At 36.2% G+C, this 26,457-nt stretch overlaps 1 protein-coding gene across 1 annotated transcript; it reads left to right on the forward strand.

Moving 5' to 3' along the window:
* Positions 1 to 8,131: 8,131 nt before the first annotated feature.
* KLRD1 (killer cell lectin like receptor D1) lies at positions 8,132 to 13,819 on the forward strand. Its single transcript, XM_042948417.1, has 6 exons — positions 8,132 to 8,362; positions 9,666 to 9,758; positions 10,185 to 10,256; positions 11,787 to 11,938; positions 12,768 to 12,871; positions 13,642 to 13,819. Exons 1-6 carry the CDS (start codon positions 8,356 to 8,358, stop codon positions 13,781 to 13,783), a joined length of 570 nt encoding a protein of 189 aa, XP_042804351.1. The 5' UTR covers positions 8,132 to 8,355; the 3' UTR covers positions 13,784 to 13,819.
* The last annotated feature ends 12,638 nt before the right edge of the window (positions 13,820 to 26,457 follow it).

Genomic DNA, 26,457 nt, shown 5'->3' on the forward strand with positions numbered 1-26,457 from the left:
CATAGCCCACCCTTCCCCCCAAATCATTCCTTTTTTGTTTTTTGTAACTGATACTTTGTTACAAGTAACACATCAGAAAATCGTTGGGTACCTGTCAGAAAGATTGAGCACAGCAGTTGGATCTTTCTGATTAAAGGTAGACTCATCTGTTTGGGGAACAAACTAAAAGTCTATTTGGCCTTCTCTAATGAAAATAATAGTTCAGGATTCTTGACTGAATTTTAGGCGTTCTTGGTATAGGCATTAAATACAAGGAAGCCCTTCTGGGATTGGATCACACATTTCCTAGTAACAGCTCAAGGCCCATTTGAGTAGAGGAGCCGAATGAATAGTTACACCTCAACTGTGGAGGCCCGGGAGTTTTCAGTGCAGGGAGGGGGGGGGGGTCTTCCCACACCACTCTCCCCCCTACCTCTATCTTAAAGATACAATCAAGTAAACAGCTAAGATGTCATACAGTTCTTGGGTGCCTCAGCGTGTTGATCTACATTCTTACAGTTTGCGTAACGGAATAACAACACTGAACACGGCCTCTCTTCTCCCGACAGCCACTGCAGAGACTAAGAGCATGAGCCACATTTAAATGACTTGGGAGAAAGTAAACAGAATACAGGCCATTTCTGTTTCTTTTTAAATTTCCAGCTCTCTGAATGTGCCTATAACCAGGAAAAGTTCATATTATGCAAGTAAATTGTAAAGTGTAGTATATATAATGTAAGAATTCTTGATTATCTTAAGGTTACAGGAAAAAATCAAATTCTTTATCACTGATCAAGTTTTTCTCAACCGAGACATAATTTATATTTTCTAGTTCATGGCATGAAGCAGACTTACCAGACCTAAACTCTACTGTCTTTTAGCATGCTGGATGCATCTTCTTATGTTATTAATAAGTTGTGTTATAATTTTCTACCCTTCTGATTAGACAGAGATCTCAAAATTAGAGATAAGATCTATTCACATCACTCTGTCTGCCTGGGACTTTGTAAACATGATATTCACATATAGTGAATATCTGTTACTGACAAGTTATACTGTTTACTTTGCACTTATGTCTTTTTGGTCGTATCATATTTGTCACCTTTCCCACCACACACACACACACACACACACACACACACACACACAGTAGAAAGAGGGAGCAGGGTAAAATCTTTTTTTTTTTTCCTCTGAAATCTAACTTCAAACAAATTCAAAAGATTTAAAAACAGCCATCCACCTTGGTACCAATATTCCCTTCAAGTGAATTATTTATATCTGAAAGTATCATTAAGTTAACAAATGGACATTAGTGTATATATATATATATATATATATATATATATATGTATGTATATATTATAAATATATATGTTTCTTTGAAGATAGAAGGCATGAAAGAAGGGAAACCAGAAAACAAAACATACAGCTAAAAGCTATAAAAGGTTATACAACGTTTTGGTGACAACTTAGTTTAATGATCTGTTGAAATCTAGGTTTTACCTGCATAAAAACAAATGGTACATAGTCAAGTATGTGTGGGTGCATGTATTTACATATCTTTATATTTGATAAATATTATTAAATATATTATTAAACATTATTTATACACATACACAAACATATGTTATCATTATATAATAACATATAATATATATACATCTGTGGTTATTTAGGTACCTAAAAATTGAAGATTCAAAATAACCAGGACAGTCGAGGCAAAATAATACACATCATCTTACAATTATGCAGTGACTCTACATTTTGATCTATTCGAGGTACACAAAGCTTAGTGAATCTCAGCTCAGCTAATTAACCTGGAACCTATTTCCCTTGATAATCTCTGTGTTTTCAACTATGTAATTTAAGAAATGATGTAACCAATAACACAGGGTTTATGAAGGTTAAATATGGTAGGTTATGCAAAATATCTAGTCTGGCATACAGTAAATTGAAAAAAAATATTTAACTGTTTTATAATCATTAAATATAAAAATTATGCGCAACATATTACGAAAATTTTGCGAATTTGAAGGAACACTAAAGTGTTAGGTATCCTAATCATTGGTGTTATTAAGGAATGAGGAAAATGATACAAATAGAAAAACCAGAATGTTAGAAAGGTTGGAGACTGAGTCTAATAGTTTCTGTAACGGTTTCTGTGCCAACCCCATAATTTTTCTTTCTTCCTTTCTTCTTTCTTTTCTTCCTTTCTTCTTTTCTTTCTTGCCGAATTTATATGCCACCTAAACTATGTACTTGTTTTTGTTTTTGTTTTGAGAGAGAGAGAGAGAAAGTGAGCAGGGGAGGGGCAGACAGAGAAGGAGAGAGAGAATCTTAAGCAGACCCCATGCTGGGTGAAGTGGGGGATGGGTGTCTTCATCTCACAAACTGTGGGACATTCTTGTGTCACATCTTTGGTCAATATGCATGATTTAATTTGTAGCTATCAGTTCAATTGCAACTGTAAAATGATAACTTACTTATCAAAACAACATTGTAGTATCTAAAACCCGTAAGTATTTTTTACAAAAGTTAAAAGGTGAGGTCTGCAGACTGACGGATTTGTCCCCATCTGAGTAATCCCCTGCCTGGTACTCATACGTCTTACTATTCTTAGGAGATTCTTTTACTTCCCCTGTCTTTTCTTTTATAACCAAGTTTCATCAACAGATACCGACCATAGGGCTTAACGACGCAGATATTTTTGTCTAAAGGTCAAGAAGGAGGCTCCGTGCCTGTAAAAATACTTCAGTTTTAGACTTTAAAAGTAACCAACTTGTCACCTTTGGTGTGTTACTTCAGACAACCTCAAGACCCACCCAACAGGCTCACCACAGAGAAACTATTTCCATCCACATGAGGGTTGACAAGCCACAGCTGCAGCCGACAAGCTCCCTGCAACTTTCACGTGAGGTCTTACACTCAAGTCTCCCGTGATGGGACTTATTAATAAGAGAGATGTACTTTAAAGGCGGAAATTAAGAAATTTTGCAACAAATTGCATATATTTTTTCATTCTGGTTTCACAAATCCCTCCCTGCCCTTAATAATCACAGCATGCTGATGTTTGACCCAAAATATATGTTACCAGATAGGACATTATTCTGAATGCTGCTTCTCCCATGTAGACATCTTACTTTATAAAACAGCTATTAGGCGGTGCCTCATGCAGAGAAAGATCTAAACACTATATCCAAAACTTTCACTATATCCAAAACAGCGTTCTGTTTCTTTCATTTGAATCTGAATAAACTCATCCTCAACCAGATGCAGAGTTGGTTGCTGCTTTGGTTTTGTTGCTTGTTTATCTATTTTTTAAATGTTTATTTATTTATTTTTGAGAGCGGGGAGGGGCAGAGGGAGAGGAGAAAGAGAATCCCAAACAGGCTCTACGCGGTCAGCACAGAGCCATGCAGAACTGGACACAGGGCTCGATCCCGCGAACCAAGAGACCATGACCTGAGCTGAAATCAAGGGTCAGACACTTAACTGACTGAGCCACCCAGGCATCCCTATTTCTTTTACTTCATGGGAAGAAAGGGGAAACATTCTTGTGTAACATCTTTGGTCAATATCTGTAATTGGATTTGTAACTGTCAGTTAAATTGCAACTGTAAAATCATAACTCACTTGTCAAAACAATAATACAATATCTAAAATCCATAATATAATCGCACAGATACTGGGTAACAAATTGGAGATCAAATGAAAACAATGTATTAAATAATAACTGGAAAACAATCATTTCTACTAATGGCAAATATTTCCTCGCTTAATGGAGCTACAAGATGATCATCTCTATTACTTGGAGAAGGCCAGAGCAAGACCCTATAAAGAATAATCTTGGTCAACTCTTAGGAAATGTCTATTAGTAGAACTGAATGACCAGTAAGAATCTGGCTAGTCAAATTTAAAAATGTCAGAATCTTTAACTCTAGGACAAGAATATTCAAAGGTGGGAGAAATTTAAATGATTTCCTATTTCTAGGTATACTTGTGTGATCTTTACATTGAAGAAAAGACTGGATAAAACAGAATTTCTGGTGTATTAATAAATTTCTACATCAATAAAATAGTAGAAGGCCAAAATATTTCAGTAGGATTAAATATACTGGTCCTGGTAAATGTGTCCTCCCTCATACACTTAATAAGACATTTAATTAAACACTAGAATAGGCATGTGATATGTGCTCAATAAATGTTAAAATTTCCCCCTACTAAACCAACTCATTAAAACGAAAATTGGTTGGGGCGCCTGGGTGGCTCAGTTGGTTGAGCGTCCGACTTCAGCTCAGGTCACGATCTCACTGTTCATGAGTTCGAGCCCCACATCAGGCTCTGTGCTGACAGCTCAGAGCCTGGAGCCTGCTTCGGATTCTGTAGCTCCCTCTCTCTCTGTCCTTTCCCCACTCATACTGTCTCTCTCTGCCTCTCAAAAAAAAAAAAAAAAAAAGAATAAATGCTAAAAAAAATCTTTAATAAAAAAATGAAAATTGGTAAACGAAGGAAAAGTTCTAGTCATTTACCTTGCCTTTTCTTTAACAACCAAACTTCACAGTAACAAAATAAATGGTGGTAATTATTTTCTAAAATATGAAAACAGAAATTATATGATGGTGTTTGCACAAATTTATACACAAGACAACATTGCACGCAGCTATGCCCATACACACGCACTGACGCAAATAAGTGCATATAAAACTGGTGAAAACTGAATAGTTTATGGATTGCATGAATGTCAATGCCTTGGCTTTGATATTGTACTCTAATTATGTGAGATATTGTCATGGGGGAAACTGAGTCAAAGGTCCAAGGGAACTGGCTGTACTGTATTAATTTGGCAACTTTTTGTCAATCGACATTCACTGCAAAATAAAAAGTGAAAAAAAAAAGAGGTTAAGAGAAGATAGTATATTTATTGTTTTGATATTAGCACTAGCTATGTTCATTTCTCTTTCTTTCTTAGGTTTCAGCTACATTGTCCTCTCACTAAAGTTAAATTCTGTTAAATTCTTGAACAAAACATTCATTACACATCAGGAACAGTAAATTCAGAGATGGTGGATGTGCTGTTTTCGATCAAAGCTCATCGAAGTCATTACTCATCTGGTATAATACGGATTCTTGATGAATCTGGACTTGACTTGGTTACAATTAGTACACGAGAAGTTCGCTCATCTTTTCACTGGGCTTCAGAGTGAACTTTCACGTGTTGATCAGTGGTGGACTCATTCACAAAGACCTATTCCAAGGGGCAAAAGAAGGAAATGAAACAAAAAACCAACAAAACACATTGACAGGGGGCAACGATTTCCCAAATTTCATCTTTTGAAATTTACCTTCTCAAATTTCCTTTAAATGAATCACCACTATTCATTTTGTTTTGAGTAAAGTTGACCCCACTCCGGTATTCAAATTGGACCCCAACTGGTTTAAATCAACTGATGTGTCTTATCCACTAGCTGGAGTAGTTTGCACCTGGCCCAGTCAGTGTCAACAAGATGGAAAGGAGTCCTTGGATGACTCTCTCAAGAACTTGAGGAAAATAAGCTAGACACAAAAGAGTTTAGATTGTAGTGTTCAGTTATGTACATTTCAAAACCAGAAAAAAACAAATGATCAGTTAGTTCACCTTAGAGATTAAAATGGTCTCGGAGGTCAAGCTGGTGGTAATATCTGGAAGGAGAAAGAGTAGCAACAAGTCTAAGTGAGGAAAGATTGTGAGGGTGGAGGAAATGTTTTATTTCTTGATGGGGGTTATATTTGCAGGTGTAGCCACTGATATTTAATTAGGAATTTTGCTTTTATTTCTTTCCAACATGGATGGTAAATTTTATTTTGAAAAGATGCGAAGAAAATATGTGTGTTGGACTTTTTCTGTCTTATTTGGGTTTTGGTTGGAGGCATGTCTGTTATCTATTTCTCACTTTGCAGTAGCCACAGTGCTGTATTTCCAAGTCCAATTTATCCCACAAGATCATGCTCAAATTTCAATTTTAATAAGAGTGTTTTCTTTCTGAAGTTGTCTCCTTTCTCTCTTCTGTTCCAGAGTGGACTGGGAATACATTTAAAGGGCTACCTCCTTCAGAATGAAGCACAAATGAGAGGGAACTGGGGTCTCCTCTGATTGTCATAATCTTAGTGTATTTCAGTTAGAGAGTGAGACGAATCAGTATTTTCTCAAATGAAGTATCACACATTTTCCTTTGGGAGATATTGAAGAATACTTCAAAATTAAGCTGAACACTTTCAATTTGATTGTTAGACATTGAGTGAACTTTCAAGTTCTTTTTTATTTTCTTTTTTATTTGAGAGAGAGAGAATGTGCGAGGGAGGGAGAGTGGCAGAGGGGGAGAGACAGAGACTATAAAGCTTTTTTTAATGTTTATTTATTTATTTATTTTGAGAGAGAGAGAGAGAATGAGCAGGGGAGGGGCAGAGAGAGAGGGAGAGAGAATCCCAAGCAGGCTCTGTGCTATCAGTGCAGAGCCCAACTCAGGGCTTGAACTCAAGAATGGTGAGATCATGACGTGAGCCAAAGTCAAGAGTTGGATGCTTAACCGACTGAGCCACCCAGGCATCCCATAGAGAGAGATAATCTTAAGCAGGCTCCCCGCTGAGATGCAGCACTCATCCCACAACTCAGGGATCACTCACTGAGCCTAAATCAGGAGCCACATTCTGAACCAACTGAGCCACCCAGGAGCCCCACTGAACGGACTTTTGGATAAATTATCTGGTTATTTATTGTACCCTAAAATACTCATTATAAAACTGACATAAGGTGTCTTAACAAATTTCATGAATAGCCTAAAATTCAGGTTTCTGGAGACAGGTTATGAAACTCTCAGGAAAATTTACAACGAATAAAAATAGATCTTTATTAAATAATAAAATACACACACCTGTGTTTCTGTGAAAATAAAATGGCTTCAATCATGAACAAAAATATGGATTCAATGTTCTTACCATGTGATGTTTCATTTAAATAAAGTTATTAGGTTCATGTTTTGTATTTTAGGTGATTGGAGATAAAATAGGCAATCATAACTTTATTACGTGGCTTTAAAATAGAAGAGAATTTCATCCTCATCCATTGTTTTATTCAACAATCAGTTAAACTCTTGCTTGAATCAGAACAATTTTAACTCATTTCTACCATTTGTTTAAAATAATGTAGTTTTTTCACATCTCTGAAATAACGTGGAACCATATTAGAGGTATGAACGCAAAAATAGTCCATCCTTTTAAGAAAGAAGTTCTTCTTATGGCTGCATTTGAAACTCGTGCTGACCGTACAAACTGTAGGACATGCCCAAGTGCTTTACCCACAAAGTTCTGTTGAATTCACATGTCCCAGGATGGGATGTCTAACGACTTAGGAAGGAAGTGTTGCTTAATACCTTTGTGTGCTGATGTCTCGTAAGATGAGTACAGTTTGGCGGTGATTCATAATCCATAAGAGAATGGGCAAAGAGAGCGAGAGAGTTGGAGAGGGAGAGAAATGAGTCATGTGATTACTCATTTATTACAACAGAAAATGATTTGGGAGCAGGAGGTTAAATAGCTGAGTCTGGTGGCACGCATTTACTTTACTCAACACGCGGTGTGCCCAGAGCTGGATAGGCAGAAATAAATAGGTGACAGTTTGTGTATTTGGGGCCGCAGGGACTGGGATTTATTTTACACGTTTGACTGTGTTTCTAACTAGCACATTATGGACTCCCTACCATTTTAGGTCAGACATTCACTTAGCACCTGTTTTCCGGAGGATGGCTCTGTTTTCTCCCATAATCTGTTACATGTCTGGTGGTTCTGCTGCTCTTCTGAAGTCTTTTTTTGAGTTTAACCTGAGGTAACACCAAGACAATTTGCATTTCATAGCATTTTACTAAAGGTAAAGCCTCAGGGTATGACATTTGAGACAAGAAAACAAAGGAAACAGTATAACAATTCATCTCGACCCAGATTACCAGTATGCTCAAAGGATGAAAACCCCAAATTTCCCATTTTCCAAATGATTTTTAAAGACATCTTTGATGTTCATATGTTTAAAAAAAAATCCCTCTCATTTTCTTTTATAATAGTCAAAGCGTTTGCATTACACATGTATGGTGAGAATTTCCTGTGTTGTGTTTCCGGAAACATTTTAGAAGTGACTTTACTGCTTCTTGTTCATACTATTCATTCACCAATAGAAGATTCAAGAACTGCCCGAATATATCATTTTTCTTTTCTTTTTTTCTGTTAAGTGTCTTCATACATGACTTTTGAATTCTTTAGCATCCAGCTCGGCTCCGTGAACCAACACAACCATTCTTCTTGATTAAGCACAAATTGTGCTTTGCCAGCGTCGACACTGGAACATTCCTTATGGCAGGTATGTGAGGCCCAAGTCATTGCATTTTTAAAAATGAAATTAGCCAGAAAGGGTGTCTCATGGACATGGCTAATATCAGGGCGGTGCTTTTAGGGAAAAAAGTGGATGTTTTTAGGCTTTCCAGGTATCAGCACTTTCCAGTTCTGATTCTTCACCTGTAACCTAGAAATGATTTTTTTGGAGCTTTTCCAGCAGGTTTAAAGAGTGGCTTCTGACAGGGATAGCTCTAAACTCTAATGCGAACTGATAAATTATGAACAACATAACGCTGGTACAGAAGTAACTAGAAAATGCCACATATTAAGGACAATGCTTACAAGTGTTCTTTTAACACTTGTTAAAGTGTTGAGGTTGTGACACCTCAAATCACCTAGATTAATAGTTTGGCACATTGGACTGTTTGTTAGTGACAATACTCTTCGAGAGGATGCTAATGTTAATGCCAAGTCTCCCAATTTTAAATTGTTTTAGCCTACAATGCCCAGAAGCAAGTAAGTTTTGATAGGAGAAAGTGTAATGTTGTTGCAAAAAAAAAAATGGTTGTTTATATATTATAATTTAATGTACGGTGAAGTGAATCCAGGTCACTGAAGTATTACCCATGCATTGGTTGGGGAACCCCCTTCCCCAGCCTAGGTCCAGAAGGCTCCTGTGTTCCCTTACCTATAAAATCTCTACAAAGCTGCAAGCAGCCAGACATTTCTTCGGCAGAGAACACATTGAGATGAATAGAAGGGCACATTTCCAAGTCCTATTGTGGGGGTGATCAAGTATGCTGGGTAAAAGACGCTGGGCCTAGCCAAGCTTTCATTGGCTTTCTGACTTAGATACATGCCCGCTTTTATACCTCGAGACAAATAACATTATTAATGGATCTTAAGTTTTCTCACCTACTTAATGGGACTCTTATTATCTTGTGGGTTTTGTTGAGAAAAGCAACACAAGCATCTGTTACGTAAGCCCATAGAACACAACTTGATGCTACTTGATTTCTTCTTACCCCAAATGCCTAAGCTTCTTTGCTGAATTAGGAAATAAATTGTAAATCCACTTTACTGAGACAGGACTGGTAAAGGAGAAGAGTTAACAGATAATCTCGCTAAAGAATAAATTACACCACGTAAAGCTGTTGCTATTGGCTGGAGTTCTGAATGCGATATTCTCATTCTCCTGTTTCATTGGCGAGATGATTGGGCTACCAAATGAAAGAACTTCTTGGAGTTTCTCTCCCTGTGTTGCTTTTAAGAACTTCACCTCCCGGGTTTGTTTTTTGAGTCATCATTGCACCTCTCCTTTACGACAGCTTCTCAGATCAATCCATGGAATTTGATTTCCGGCATTTTAGGAGTAATCTGCCTTTCCTTGATGGCTACTACGGGGGTTTTGCTGAAACATTGTAAGTTTTCTTTTTTTTATTAATTTTTTAAATGTTTATTTTTTTTGAGAGAGAGAGGGAGCAAGTGTGAGTGGGGGAGGGGCAGAGAGAGAGAGGGGGAGACACAGAATCCGAAGCAGGCTCCAGGCATTGAGCTGTCAGCACAGAGCCTGACGCGGGGCTGGAACTCACCAGCCGTGAGATCATGACCTGAGCCAAAGTGAAGTCGGATGCTTAACTGACTGAGCCACCCAGGGGCCCTGAAAAATTGTAAGTTTTTCCAGACAAGTTTTTATAAAGACCACAACTGTGATGAAACATTTAACTAAAAGGCTTCATTTTTAAAATTTTATTAATAATTTTATTTATTCATTTTATTAATGTGTAATATGTCATTATTTCATAAACTTGCATCTAAAGAAGTAAATGTCTAATCATTTCTTACAGTACTTACTAAACAAAGTATTCAGTCAACAATGCCAACAATGTCTCCAGGACTAACCACAGAAATCCAGAAAGGTAGGTTTCATACTTTGGAAAACTTTAGTGTTGGTAGAGGACAGAATAAGCAGTTTCTTATTTTTTTTCACACAGAACATGATGTACACTTAGTAATACGAGTTTGCCTGATAATTGTAGGATAGTCACATTTCATTATTCTCTAATGTAAAAACTGTTAAATTACATTGAATGTGCATACTTTACCTATTTAAGCAATAAGGAAAATATTAGCCTAAATGACATGTTTTTCCTATATAAGTGCTCATGTTACATTAGTGCTGTAACAAATCAAAACTAGATTACGGTAAATACTACAGTTAATCCTAATCGCCTGCTGGTTTGCTCATAACCCATACTTTTACATCTCTTTGACTTTGCTTCTGCTTCTTACCTGACTCACAATAGAGTGCACATGTTTCTGCAATTTTAGTCCCTACTTATCCAGGGAAAGCCAGCTCAAAGTCCAATTTTTTAGGTATTTTTTCCAAACGCTCTCCAAACTGTCTCACCATCTTCTGTGATCATGTAACACTTAATTTACCTTTTTTTCTTCCCTTAGCATTTTTGCATCCCTAATGAGATTCTGACATATCACGTTGTGTAAGGTGAAAGTATAGGAGAAATTGATCTGATACACACATATGTTGCAATATGTTACTACCATAACATTAAGTAGTACCTCTATCATGTCACATAATTACCATTTCTTTTTTTGTGGAGAAAACATTCAAGATCTACTTTTTTTTTTTTTTTTTTTTAGCAACTTACAAGTATATAATACAGTATTTCTAACTATGACCTTAACTCTGTGCATTAGATCTCCTGGACTTATTCACCTTCTAACTGGAAGTTTGTCCCCTTTGACCAACATCTCTCCATTTACCCCACTCTCCAGCTCCTGGGAACCACTACCTTTCTCCCCTACCTACACTTCGGCACCACTCATTTGAAAAAGATTTGAGTGCCTACCCTGTGTCTTGACTTTCATCACCGAGGATAGCAAATGTTCAAGACGCTATCACTGTCCAACTGTAGGAGTAGACTTCAAGCTAATTGTTTCATTTATCTTTATTTTGAGAATAAGATATCCCAAACACTGGAATTTTCTCCCAATGTGCCATATTCTTTTCTGACTCAGGAAATAGTTTCCCTTAAATACCTCTTTCATCTAGTTCACACAGCGGAGCTCAATTATGAGTCACATCCTCGAAAGCTCTTCTAGCCACCCTGCAATTTACACTCTGCTACCCAATATTCTAACATACTTACTTATTCTCTTGCATACTTACCTAAGTTATCATGAAGTATAATTGACAAATGATTGGAAATGACAGAGTTCTGACTCTATCTCTAGAATATAATCGCTTTTAGGAAAAAAGGTTAAATCTGACTTGTTTGCATTAACGTCCCCTGAACTAAGGTAGGCATAGTAGATTCTCGAAGAATATTTGTGGGAAATGGTGCATAAGTAACAAATGATTTTTGGGTGGGTAAATAGCATTGAAAAAATTGAATGTCATTACGTATGTTTTGGTTTTTTTCTCCTAGAAGCTGACTGTTGTTCTTGCCAAGAAAAGTGGATTGGGAACCAATGCAACTGCTACTTCTTTTCTACTGAATTAAAAACTTGGGAAGAGAGTCGTGATTTCTGTGCCTCTCAGAATTCCAGTCTACTTCAGATTCAAAACACAGATGAATTGGCATGTATTTAATTCTGGTTTCCTACATTTTTTTTTTTGATGTATGAAAATATGCTAAGTAAGCGGTATACTTAGATTTATCTTTAAGTGGGTAGTAAATGGATGGTTATATTTGAACTAATGACTTAAATAATTCGCTACACCTTGAAACGATCATTATAAAACCTACATAAAATTGATTTATATCATAGGAATAAATATCAAGTTAGAGTACAGATAAAGTACAAGGAACTTTTTGGAGAGAATTCAAAGAACAAATAAAGGCCGTTATTTTTATGCAAAGACTAATAAAACAAGTTTGTAAGTTTTAGTTTGTAAATTGAATTTATAATTTCTTTTGTAATATATGTCTTTTGTCATCATTCCGAGATATAATGTGCAATAAGTATGGAAAGTATGATCAAAAAATTACTCAATTTAAGAAAAGGTGAAAAACTTCTCAAGCTGCATGAAGAATCTGTTCCGAATATAAGTTGAGTCAAGTATATCTATGAAATTTACTTCTCAAGATACTGTTGATGTGGGATTGAATTTGATTGTAAATCTTCTGTGAAGGAGGTGTTCCAGGAAAACTCTAACTTTTTTTCTAACGTTTTTTATTCCTTTGAGAAGGAATATTTAATGGTATTTGTTTATCGATCACAAATGAATGGGCCTGATAAGGAAGAAAATATGAGGCAAGTGCCTATACTTTTTAAACTGGACATTAAGAATGATCTCGGTTTGTGTGATTAGAAGTGTCAATCTGATGCTGCCACTTTGTTAAAAGTACATTATTCCCAGAGTAGATTCAGATTAGATTAATGTGTTTGTCTCTGTTTCCAATCAGCATTTTATGAGGTCCGGTACAAGCTTTTACTGGATTGGGCTCCGTTACAGTGAAAAACATCGTGCCTGGTTGTGGGAAAACAACTCCAACGTCTCCCAAGATCTGTAAGTTTCTGGCAGTCAAGGTCTTTTTAGTTCTTTGTGCGTTTATCTGTAGATCTCACCAGAGAATGTGACATTCGGGAACACTGTAGCAAGGATAACCTGTCTAAGGCATGCAAATACAGAAAAGAGAGGAGATATAACAGAACGTGAATTTTAGCTCCATCTAGAACATTTGTGACCATGAAACAGCTTTCAGCATTTTTCTTTTTTTCTGCCTTGTGTAAGCATTCGGATGTGTATGTGCATCTACAGGTGTTCACATTCACAGAACTGTCCAGGGAAAATAGTATATCTATTATTTTCTATTCTCTTATTAAGCCCGATATTCTCAGTATCCTCCCATATTTCAAATATTCTGAGCTTATTTTCTGTATATTTGTAAGCTTTGGATCTCATTTTCATTCATAAGCATGGGTTTTGCAGCATCAGACAGTGACAAATTTTATGCTTGGATTTGTTTTCCTGGACTACATTAGCCAGTACATCTCTAAACAAAATAGAAGCAAAGTATATTGTATATCAAAACCATTAATAACAACAGCAGAAAGAGAAAATCTTTGGCCTCAATGCTGTTGATTATAGGGACAACAACAGTTTTTGTAATATTGTGCTCTGGAATCGTGAAAACGGGGCTTCTGAGTAAAAAAAATGGGCTCATTATGTTAATATCGCATTCAAGTGCTTTTAAAAGTTCTGTCATTTAATTAAAAACACTACTCCTGAATATTATTCCCTTTTCTAATATGCTAACATTTTATTTTTTGTTACAGATTGCCATTAATTCAAGATTTAAATACAAAGAAATGCGTAGTGTATAGCCCAAACCTAAGAGCTTTGGATGAACCCTGTGGAAGTACATATCGTTTTATATGTAAGCAACAGCTGAGGCGCCCGGGTGGCTCAGTCGGTTGAGCCTCCGACTTCGGCTCAGGTCATGATCTCGCCGTTTGTGAGTTTGAGCCCCGTATCAGGCTCTGTGCTGACAGCCCAGAGCCTGGAGCCTGCTTCAAATTCTGGGTCTCCCTCTCTCTCTGCCCCTCCCCTACTCATGCGCTCTCTCTCTCTCTCTCTCTCTCTCTCTCTCTGTCAAAAATAAATAAACATTAAAAAATTTTTACATGTAAGCAACAGCCTATTTAGGTGTTTCTTGGAGTGGAAGGGGTGGGTAATGAAGGTTCAGCAGTACTAAGAATATGACTTTACCTCTTATATGGTTGCTAATTATCTGCCTTAGGGATCTGTAAAATGTTTCAAATTATGTCTTATGACACAATTTCCATATATTTGAAATCCTGTGTTTTAACACTGATGAAATTCCCTATGACCCAGCAATTGCACTACTCGGTTCTTGTCCAAGGGATACAGGTTTCAAAGGGACTGTTTCGAAAGGACACGTGCACCCCAATGTTTAGAGCAGGGCTGTAGACAATAGCCCAAGCATGGAAAGAGCCCAAATGTCCATTGACAGGTGAATGGATAAAGAAGACGTGGTATATATGCCCAGTGGAGTATTACTCAGCAGTCAAAAAGAATGAAATCTTGCCATTTGCGACGATGTGGATGAAACTAGAAGGTATTATGCTAAGCGAAATTAGTCAGTCAGAGAAAGACAAATATCATATGACTTCATTCATATGAGGAATTTAAGATACAAAATGGATGAACATAAGGGAAGGGAAGCAAAAATAATATAAAACAAGGAGGGGGGACAAAACATAAGAGACTCTTAAATACAGAGGACAAACAGGCTTGCTGGAGAGATTGGGTGGGGTGGATGGGCTAAATGGGCAAGGGGCGTTACGGAAAACACTTGCTGGGATGAGCACTGGGTGTTGTATACAGGAGATGAATCACTGGAATTTACTCCTGAAATCATTATTGCACTATATGCTAACTAACTTGGATGTAAATTTATAAATAATAAATAAATAAATAAATAAATAAATAAATAATAAAATTGATAAAATTTGTGCACCTATACCTGAAATTATAAAGCATCAAGGTCTAGAAAAGAATATTTTGATTTAATGCATATGTTCAATATTACATGTAATATATTTTTATGTGTATATTCTGGTAAATTTTCTCTGTAGAAATTTAAATAAAATAATTCATGTCAAATAATATATATCACTGTCATTTCAGTTCTTTGTAAGGTACACTGAATTGGAAAGTCCTATCTTCACCTTACTTTTCTGGAACTTAGTTCTTTCTGGATATCTATATATCTGTTTTAATTTAGAGCTTAGAGTGTCATATGACATCTTTCTCATGTGTATCATCCAACTTTAGAAGGGAACATATTTGTGTTTCTTCTCTTGATGGTCTTGAGCTCTGCAGAACAATTTTGAATCTTTGTCCAAATAGGTGATTTCCTATTTGGGAATCTATGGCTTTTAGATTTTGCAAGGGTAAATAGAATCTAAGCCCTGATCACATAAATTTGCAATACTTATTTTTTCACTCTACAATCTCTCTTGCCTTATGCTTATCCATCAGTAAAAAGTCACTCAGGTGTACATTGAAGATATTAATCTTTAATAAATCCCAAACCTTTTCCCTAAAAGTTGTGTCAAATATTGAACAATTCCCTTTCTCTGTGGGGGAGGAAAAAACCACTTAACTGTGGGGATTCTGAGTGTGTCAAAGAAGGGGTGAGAACATAATAAGGCCACGTATCTATGACCTGGATGGGGTTTTCCTAATCTCACACATATAAAAAGCCAATTCTCTTTTGTAAAACTATTGTACGTACATCTTAAAAATTTTATATTGACATGTCTCTTTGCTTTCTATTTTTATATTTCAATTGAATTATAATAATTAAGAACCTCAAGTTGATTTTTAATACAGTCAGGGAGAGAAAAGGGCCTTGTGTGTTTTAGTTCTTAAAATATAAATATAATAAGACAACAAAGTGAACTTTTCACATTCTCATATGAAGATTAGGAGAAGTGTGCTTAAGTTATATTATGAAAAAGACAAGATGATATAAATCAAACGTGTAACTTGGACTAGGAGAACACACACTGCCCTCTCTGGGTATTTAAAATGTTTGGGCTTTGTTGTCCATGTAAATTCAAAAAATTCAATTACATTAAAAATAGCATAGATAAGCTAATAATGAAAATCACTAGTTTTCTGTCCCAATATCCCACCTTCCTCTCCTTCTCCCATAAGGCAATTTCCTCTGGGTTTTTTGTTTGCTTTTCTACTTAGAGTGGTTTTCTCTGTAGTGAAGCAAGGATAGTCTACTTCTTATACTTTTGTCCAGGATGAATCTGTGAAGTGCCTAGAGCTCAATTTGCCTTTTTACTGAGAACTCACATATATTCATTATGATTTCAAGCACAATGAGGAAACAGAAGGTGCTAGATATGATGGATGGGATCTAATTTCAGAGAGTAATCTATGTCAAGAATTGTCTCTATTGAGATAGGAAAATTCCTGTAGCCTCCCAATTATAGCTCAGGTGTTCTTTTCAAACCCGATATCATTTTCGGGCCTTATGATGGAAAGGAGAGTGCTAGTCCCCCACAGTAGTATGTCTTTCTCATAGCATCATCCTATCATATTGGTGACACTGAGTCTATGACCGTCAGGCACACACTTTATCTATCTATCATATCTATCTATCTATCTATCTATCTATCTATCACCTATCTATCATCATCATCTAGCTATCTATTTTTACTTTAGAGAGAGAGAGAGGACAAATAGGGGAGAGGGGCAGAGAGAGAGAGAGAGAGGGAGAATCTTAAGCAGGTTTCCCATTCAGCTCAGAGCACAATGCAGGGCTCCATCCCAAGACGCTGGGATTATGACCCAAGCCCAAATCAAGAGTCGGACGCTCAGCTGATTGAGCCACCCAGTTGCCCCAACCACATTTCATTTTTACTATTCTTCCTCCCACTTTTACCTGCAGGCTGCTTTCCTTCGTCCTGAAAATATCTTTGTCATCACTGGGATAGGAAAGACTTCTTTTATGTAAAGGTCTTTCTACCAAACATCTCTTTTCCCTTCTAACATGTAATTTCTGATATATTTGGAGGGGGGGAGACACATTATTTTACTTTTGTTCTCTGTTTTTTTGTTATGAAATGGGCTAATGCACATGGATGGATCTAGCTGAATAAATATCTCAGGGTTGAATGTAAAACTAATGAAAGAGGGCGAGGAAATGTTCAAAACAAAACCCCACAAAATAACAATATAATATGCCAAGAGTCAGCTTATCCTTCCTTAATTTTATCTTGGTACCTAGGTGTATTGCCCTCAATATGTGTAATACATGTTACATATTGTTGCATATCAAATTATGGTAGATTTAGAAACTTGAAATAGCATATGTTTGTATGTCATAGTATCTATGGGTCAGGAGCTGGGCCTGGCTTAGTCCTTAGTTCAGTGCTTCACAAGGCTGGAATCAAGGTCTTGGCCAGGCTGCATTCTTATCTGAAACTGAGTCTTTTTCCAACTTTATTCAAGCTGGTGGCAGAATTTAGTTCTTTTCTGTTGTAGGACTTAGGACTTAGACCCTCACCCCCCAGTGGCTGCCCCCTCCATAGACAGTCACTCCGGGAATGCTTACTTCTTCAGGCCAGAAGGTGCCCACTCCTCTCTCTTTCTCACCTCTGGAGGCTTTTTTTTTTTTAAGTATTCAACTAATTAGGTCAGGTGTACCTACAATATTCTCTTTTGACTAACTAAAAATTGACTAATTTGTAACCTTAATCACACCTGAAAAATAGCCAAATCTTTCCATTTAGTGTAATCTAATCACAGAGCAACCCCCCCATCACCTTCATAAATCCCACTGAAACTCGAGGGCAGGGGACTGTATAGACATACACCAGGTCATGGGAATTTGAGAGTCATCTGTCTACCATATGAACATCCCCTAAAATATACATTGTAAGTGCTGCTACATAGTTTATTGCATTTAAACATTACCTTTTGATTCCTGGTGAGATAACCAGGAATCGAATTCATAAAAGTGAGGACAAATAATACTTTTTAAAAATTTTTTTCCAATATATTAATTCTTAATTCCTCCATTACTGACATTTAAGTTACCTATTAAAGACGGAGTTTTTGTATAGCTGGCTTGAGACAGCTCTTTGCTTATCTTCAGAGATACTTAAGAGTTGGTGGTTTTTCGTTTGTTTTGTTTTGTTTGAAATGGGCTCCACATGGGGTCTGTACTCAGAACCCTGAGATCAAGACCTGAGCTGAGATCAAAGGTTGGATGTTTGACCCACTGAGATGCCCAGGTGCCCCTAAAAGTTGGTTTTTGACTCTTAGCCATGATTAGGGCAGTGAGTTAGCTACCTAACTAAATAACTAAGTTAGTTAACAGAAAAACTAACAGAAAAAAAAACTTATGGTAAGTTTTTTTTAAGTTCAAACTTCCTGTGTAGCACCTAGAACCAATTTGTTTATTTATAACTTATACTTGAGATAATTGGTTAGATATCCTGTCTCCGCTATGTAACCAGACTCTGCAGTAAACTTCTGCCTGAGCTCTCCTAAAACCAAGTTTTGTCACATAAATACCAGCACAAATATCAGCAGTTTCATTTGGGTATGAATCATACCTTTGTGGAAGTAAGAACACTGGGGAGTTTGGTCCTGCATGTTTTTTTCGTCCCAAATTCTTACTTGAATTCCCTCCTGTTGTATTATATCATTTGCCTTTTTTAAAAGCTTTATATGGGTATGCTAATTGAAGCCTTATGATTTCTTTCAGTTACCTAAATCTTTGGGATATCTCAATCCCCGTTTTCATTTCCACAATTTTAGGCCTTTTGAATTTTTTCTCTTTATATCTTAGTGCAGGAGTTAGAAAACTTTCTCTGAAGAACTGGGTCGTAAATATTTTCAACTTTGTGAACGAGTCTCTGTGGAACTATTCAAGTCTGCCATTGTGGTGCAAAAGAAGGCATTGATAATACATAAATGAATGGTTTGGCTGTGTTACAAAAGAACTTCATTTCCAAAAACAGATGGTGGGATAAATTTGGTCTAACAGGCCATAGATTGCAAACCCTTGCCAAAGTGTCCAAAAGGAAAATATGTAGGCACCAATCCTACTTTCCTTCTTGCCTTATCACATCTTATTAGTAGTAAATGTACTTATAAAATTTGCCGTATAGAACCAGTTGTGTCTTGGGGTGCTTGGGTGGCTCAGTTGGCTAAGCATCCCACTCGTGATTTCGGCTCAGGTCATGATCTCACGGTTTGTGAGTTCAAGCCTCACATGGGGCTCTGTGCTGACAGTGCAGAGCCTGCTTCGGATTCTCTCTCTCTCTCTTTTTCTCCCTCTCTTTCTTCCCTGCCCACACTTGTGCGCTCTCTCTCTCAGAGTAAAATGAATAAACTTAAAGAAAACAGTTGTGTCTGATATTATGCGTTCATTTTAAAAGGTGAAAATCCATAAAGTATGTATGTTAGCCAAACTACAAGGTATCTGCCAGTGATACTCAGCTTCTGGTGTACCTACTTTTACATAATTTCCTTCTACACTGTACCAGGGTTGATCTGGGTCATCAATGGAATACAACAGAAATGAAAATATGCCACTTCTAAGGCTAGATCATATAAGATAGTATGGCTTCTTCTCTTCTCTCTCCCCTATCACTTGATCTGGGGGAAGCCAGCTACTGTATGATGAGAAACTCTGCTGATAGGACCATATGACAAGGAACTGAAGCCTCTTATGGACAGCCAGCAAGCAAGTGAAGTCCAACTGCAAGTAATGAGACCTCTTCTTTAACAGCCTCTGACTCTCCAGCCCTAGACAAGCCTTCAGAGGACACAGGCCCAGCCAGCCTCTTGATGGAAACCTCACGAGACACCATGAGCCAGATTCGTTCTTCTGGGTTGTTCAAAGATTCCTAACCCTCAGAAATTGTGTGATATAATACCTGTTTATTTCTAAGCTACAAAGTGTTGGGATAATGCATTACATGGCCATAGATGATTCAGATTTTGGCACTCAGAAGAGAGGAACTACCATAAAGAAAAAAATAAGCTGAGTGCTTGAACCATGGCAGTGGATAGAAGCTGAAAGGTCTAGAAAGACTGAAGGCTTCTACTGAAGGCTTACAGGGACATGAGAAACATGTTAGAAAAAGGAGATGATGATGACTGCCAGGCTACCCTACCGTCACTGTTCTCACTGAGGCTGGATTATACTGGGTGTCATCAGCACTCTGAAATAGGCTAGACAGAATCCGGTCATTTGGGTGGCCCCGGGAAAAGTTAGGGCATTTAGACACTCAGTCTACCCCCTCCCTCCACAGGGAAAGCTGAGAACTGGGAGTTTCCTCCTGATTGAATAGATTTGAACCAGGGGTAAACATTATGACAAGAGGGCGTCTCAGTTTTTCCTGCTGGCTTCCAAGTGGGTAGTTTTGCATTCACCCAGGCTGCATGAAACCTCTCAGTTTTAGAATTTCTCACAAAGGGATTTTGCCTGTGAATTGTTATTGAATTGGTGTGTTTGTGGTTGGAAGTAGGGTCTGGGATTTCCTATTTTGCCATCTTACTGATGTCATGTGGTTAATTTTTTCCCCTAGAAGTATAAATAAAAATAAGCATATTATAGATTTATAATTTACATGCATTTATATATATATATATATATATATATATATACACATATATATGGCCTTAAGTGATATAAAATAGAGATTAATTCACTCTATCTCTAACATATCTAAATCAGATTTGAATTACACTCAAATGCAGTTTAACTGGATTTAAATGGACACAAATATCACCCTGTGTGAGTGTAAGAATTACGGCTGGATCCATCTCATGACTGGGAGAGGGATTGCCATTGTAAACAGTGCCATAAAACAGCTTCTTAACGCACTAGCTACGGCTTTTAATATTCTCTAATTACCTGCTGAGGTTTTCTGAACAATATTCTTCGAGATGCTTCTAGCTCCTACAAAGCCTATGTTGCAGGGGCGCCCGGGGGGCTCACTCGGTTGATCGGCTGACCTCCGCTCAGGTCATGATCTCACGGCTTGTGAGTTCGAGCTCACGGCTCGTGAGTTCGAGCCCCACGTTGGGCTCTGTGCTGACAGCTCAGAGCCTGGAGCCTGTTTCGGATTCTTTGTCTCTCTTTCTCTCTCTCTCTGCCCCTCCCCCACCCTCACACATGCACTCTCTCTCTAAAAAATAGAAACAAAACAGACAAAAACATTAAATAAATGACACAGAGGTACCGCGAAAGAGCCAATGCGTACATGGAGAACTTAGTGACTTCAGGTTAACATTTTAGAATTGCTTATTCACTGAAAACGTAGGAGTCTCCGTGCAGGCTGTTACTGGATGAGAATATGAGGTGCATTTTAGAGGAAGGATCTAAAAGAAAGGGTGGTTTCATAAACACACTGGCTAAGCCTCCAGTTTCATACTGCAAGGACACTGCCTGATTTCAAACACCCCCATCCCTCCCACAGATACATAAAATCAATAAGAAAAGCCAATGCAACCACGCAAGACCCATGCCCTTTCAGCATCGGATGGTTCAGAGCACCACCACTTTCAAATCAGCTGTACGTAGAGAAAAGAAATTTAACAGGGCTCTTTCTCCAGCCTACTACTTAATGCAAATGGTGCAGCGCCCAGGGGATTCGTCCTTAAAATATTCTATGAAAAAGACAACAGAAGATGTCGATGAAGCACAGACACCATCAATCCAGGAAGATTAAACTGCACTCATAAATTCCAGGGCACTTCACGTAGTTTGGGACTTGGTCGTTCATAAGGGGTTTGGAACGTAAGACATGTGAGAAACTTGGAAAAACACTTTTTTTTTTCCTGTTGAGAGAAAGAAAATAAAGAAGAGGCGATGCCTCTTAGAGATGTGACTGAAAGTAAAAAAGAAGAAGAAGAAGAATTCTGAGGATTTAAGGATCCCGAAGAAAGGAGAAAGAAAAAAGACCTGTCTTTGCCTGCCCCTCCCCACCGCACCTTGCACGTGGACATCCAAAAAGGAAACTGCACAGAAAAGCACAGAGCGGACAGAAGAGGGAGCTCTCTAACTAGGAACCTTGATCATTAAATGAATAAAAATGGAAAAAACAAAAACAAAAAAACCAGACTACATCTACATGAAACCTCTTTAACAATTCAAGGATGTGATTAAAGGATTTTTTTTTTAACCTACAAAAAGTCAATATCTGAAAACAGAAAACAACCACAAAACTGATAAAAACGGTAGTGCCACCCTGCACATTAACTACAATATCCTCACACGGTCATAAAAGAGAACAGAAATACAAAAAAAAAAAAAAAAAAGGGTGAAATGAAGCAGAAGTCGATGAAACTCAGCAAAGCAGTAGATTGCCCAGGGTAAAGTGATGAACAGAGATTTATAAGGCAAACGGAAGCAATAAGAACGCAGGTGCTGTGAACCTTGCTCAGAGGTCTGAACAGAGGCAAAGAATCACGTCTAAAGAGGATTCCGTGAAGCCAAAAAAAGACACTTTCTAGTCTTAAAGGATACATGCTACTCTGAAGATTGAACAGTTATGAGTCTATTCAATAACAGTGACTATATCATATAAAAATGACAATAGATGCAAGAAGAAATAGTAGCACATTGATAGAAGGTGATTTTAACCGGCCGCCCTTAATATAAGGCAGCAAGTTTGAACACAAAAATAAGCTACAGATGCTCTACATGATCCAGTGTGCTACTCTTTCTCTGCACGTTTTTACCTGACCCTGCATTGGGATTGTTAGACTTGCGCTTTTTCAGCTATTATGGGCTACGGTTGTTTGTTAAAACAGCAAATTGGGGCGCCTGGGTGACTCAGTCGGTTAAGCGCCAGACTCTAAATCAGTATGGTAGGTATTTTAGATATGCACTGACTACTATATAGTGATAGTACAAAATATGCCTTCTTTTTAACCACATTTGAAACCTCCACAAATATTGGATATCTAACATTTGGAAAAAGTAGAAATGTATGGATACTTTCTTATCTGGATGAAGTACATACATATATTTATGCATGTGTATGTATATATGTATATGTATCTATGTGTTTGTGAGGATTCTAAAGGTTTTACTTTGCAGAAAAAGTCCTAAGGTGTTTCATTGGAATTATCTGCACTCCTTATTAACATTGTGCTGGTGGTATAGCCAATGTACTTAGGCTAAAAACTATAGATAGAAAGATATATAATATATATACATACACACACACACATATTTAGATGCTCTAAATAATATATGTTTAATAATATATGATATATATTATTTAATATATATTAATTAATTTAATATATATTAATTAATATATTGTATATATTTTATATATTTAATAATAAATATCTGTAATATAAATATATATATTTAACAATAAATATCTATAATATAAATATATATATTTAATAATAAATATCTATAATATAAATATATATTTAATAATAAATATCTATAATATATATTTAATAATAAATGTATATAATATAAATATATATATTTAGATTAGTCTAAATATATATAATATAATTTTATTAAATATATATTTATATTATAGATATTTATTATTAAATAATTATTTATTATTATTTAATAAATATCTATAATATATACAATAGATTAATTGATATATTAAATTAATTAATATATATTAAAGAATATATATTATATATAAATATATACAATATATTAATATAAATTAAATTAATTAATATATATTAAAGAATATATATTATATATAAATATATACTTATATTTTTATATATTTAGAGCAATCTAAATATATATATCCATATTATATATATTTAGAGCAATCTAAATACATATATATATATATATATAAACTCTCTGTATTTGCACATGTATGATAATATGCCTAAATAATATGAGAAAATTGATGATAAACCTAACTCCTCTAATAATAAGAAATAAAAATAAGTTAACAGGTTGTGGAGTTAATATGCAAAAATAAACAACATTCTTTTATGCAAATAAAACCAGTAAGAAGACATGATGAATGAAAAACCCTATTTACACTAATGACAAATAAGATGAAATATTTGGGAATAATTTAACAAGGACTATTCAAAAATCTATACAAAAAAATGTAAAACATTCCTGGGAGACAAAAAATATACTTTAAAAAGGTAAGGACATCTATTTTGGGTTAAGATCTTTTCTTTTTTTTAAATTTTTTAATGTTTATTTATTTTTAGAGAGAGAGAGAGAGAGACGGGGGAGAGAGAGAGAGAGAGAGAGAGAGAGAGAGAGCATGACCAGGGGAGGGGCCGAGAGAGAGGGAGACACAGAATCCAAAGCAGGATGCAGGTTCTGTGTTGACGCGGGCGGGGGTGGAACTCACAAGCCATGAGATCATGACCTGAGCCGAAGTGGGACGCTCCACTGACTGACTCACCAGGCACCCCTAGGATCTTTTCTTAAATTGATTTATAAATTTGAAGTGATCCAAATAAGGATCCAATGACTGGTGGATCTGGGCAAGTTGACACTGAAGTTCATATGGAAAAATAAACAGGAAATGCAAATAGCTATAAGGAAATGCTAGACCTACTAATTGTTGAAACATGCCTCAAAAGTCTCTGGTTAAAATAGTGTGGTTGGTAATGACACACAAAGAGATCAAAAGAATAGAACCCAGAAATAGTCACAACTACATATAGAAATTTAGATTATGAGAAAGGTAGTGTTCTTAAATAGGATAGATGTTGGTGAAAAACCAACATTACGATCAACAAAGTTCTAGTATAGAAAAAGCATGCTCTTAACATGGGCATCACTCTTCACGACCGTGAACTTCTGGTTATGTGAGTCCACATTCTAACAACATTGAGTTATTTAGGGGGAAAAGCCAATATCAAGTATTTTTCATAGGAACAATTGAATATAAATGGCTTGTATATCGTAAATCATTTTTATGTGAAAGAAACTCAGGCCTCTTCCAGCCCCTTGTTCCTCCATTAATTCAGTACTGGCATATTTATTGGCTGTGGAGACTCTCGTGAGATTTTCTGTTTTTCCACACACATCCACAAAGTTATATGTGCAGCTAGAACTCACTCAGAGTACAGCCTTCATTAGCATTAAGAGAAGTGTATATTTCCAAAAAAGTAGTTTTATTAGTGACAATGGTAAAGTAGTTTAGATTTAAAGGCTCTAGGGGCTTAGACAAAGCCGAATTTGAATTCTTACTTGAATTCCTATTATATTTGAGGCCTCAAGCAAATGATTTTATTTTCAAAGCCTTAATTTTCTCATCGACACAATGGGACTATCCACTTGGTGAATTTGCTGAGAAATAATGAAAACATTTTGCATTGTTAAGAATGCATTCAAATAACTACAACAAACAATGAATGGCAACAAAAACTTAAAAGAAACCGAAACAAATTAAATCTATGTCAAATTAGTAATACTATTGTAAAGAAAAAAGAAACACAAGTGACTAAAATACAGTGGTTTCTTACTGTTTTTTTTTATGTAAAACCAGTGTATTCTATAGAAAAAAACATTTGCAAGCAGTCAAAAACAGTATGTGGCAGTCTTTTCAGTTACATATTGGTAAAGACATTTTGAAATTATTTTATGCATGATGTAGAAAAAAGTAAATAAGAAGTTGCATTAGTATCACACATGAACAAGAATTCAGTGTACAAAAAAGATCCAAATAGAAAAATAAAAGTATTTAGGATTAAAAGCCCATCATTTTAAACTTGAATTGAAATACAGAAGTATGGCCTTTAAAATGACACATGTATTTCTTAGCGAGATACACCAAAAATTATAGAAACAATGGCCTTCCAGTCTAATAAACACCACCAGTCTCTACATTACCATTTCAAATATTAACGGTTATTAATGGCAACCAGGATTCCTTGGAGAAGTAAGTAACTTCAGACAGAGCAGGAAGCATTACACACACACACACACACACACACACACACACACACACACACACCCCATTAGGATAATTTGTTGTGCCAGATCACAAAAGAAGCTATAAAACAAAACTTAGATGGAAATAGTGTGTAAAGGACTCAGGAATCAACTCAAAGGTGTTTCCACTGGCAATTTTAAATTTTGAAATGATAATGACAGGTTTAAACAGAAATATGGTAATGATTGCTATAGATGGAAAAAAATCAAATGTCAAAGATTGCTTGAATTTGTAATTTTATGTGAAAAATTATGGTCACAATGAAAGATTATCAGAGACAAAACTGATTAGCCTGAAAATTCAGAAAATTTAGTAAAAATCAAACATTTATTCTGCCTTCTGTTTGTGAATTTCATTTCAAAGAATTTGAAGAGTTCACAAATGAAGTTTTTGGGGGACAGTCCCACCCAGTAAATGCAGAAAGAATAATAGGACTAGAAAACTTCCATTTTCCAAACCTTAATAATATGATGGAGCTAGGCAGGAAGCATCAATTGATTTTAAAACCATTAGGTGAAACTTTGATGAGGAAACTTCTATTACAAGGACCAGGCTGATGGCATCTGAATCCATGAAATAATCTGTTATGTAACACATGGGGCAACTCAGGATTATTTACCACCC

The sequence above is a fragment of the Panthera leo genome, chromosome B4 (assembly GCF_018350215.1).
Source record: "Panthera leo isolate Ple1 chromosome B4, P.leo_Ple1_pat1.1, whole genome shotgun sequence".
Lineage (NCBI taxonomy): Eukaryota > Metazoa > Chordata > Mammalia > Carnivora > Felidae > Panthera > Panthera leo.

Coding starts and splice junctions, on each gene's coding strand:
- KLRD1 (XM_042948417.1), top strand. Junction 10,257..11,786: donor AACCACAGAAATCCAGAAAG/GTAGGTTTCATA, acceptor TTTTTCTCCTAG/AAGCTGACTGTTGTTCTTGC. Junction 11,939..12,767: donor TTCAAAACACAGATGAATTG/GCATGTATTTAA, acceptor GTTTCCAATCAG/CATTTTATGAGGTCCGGTAC.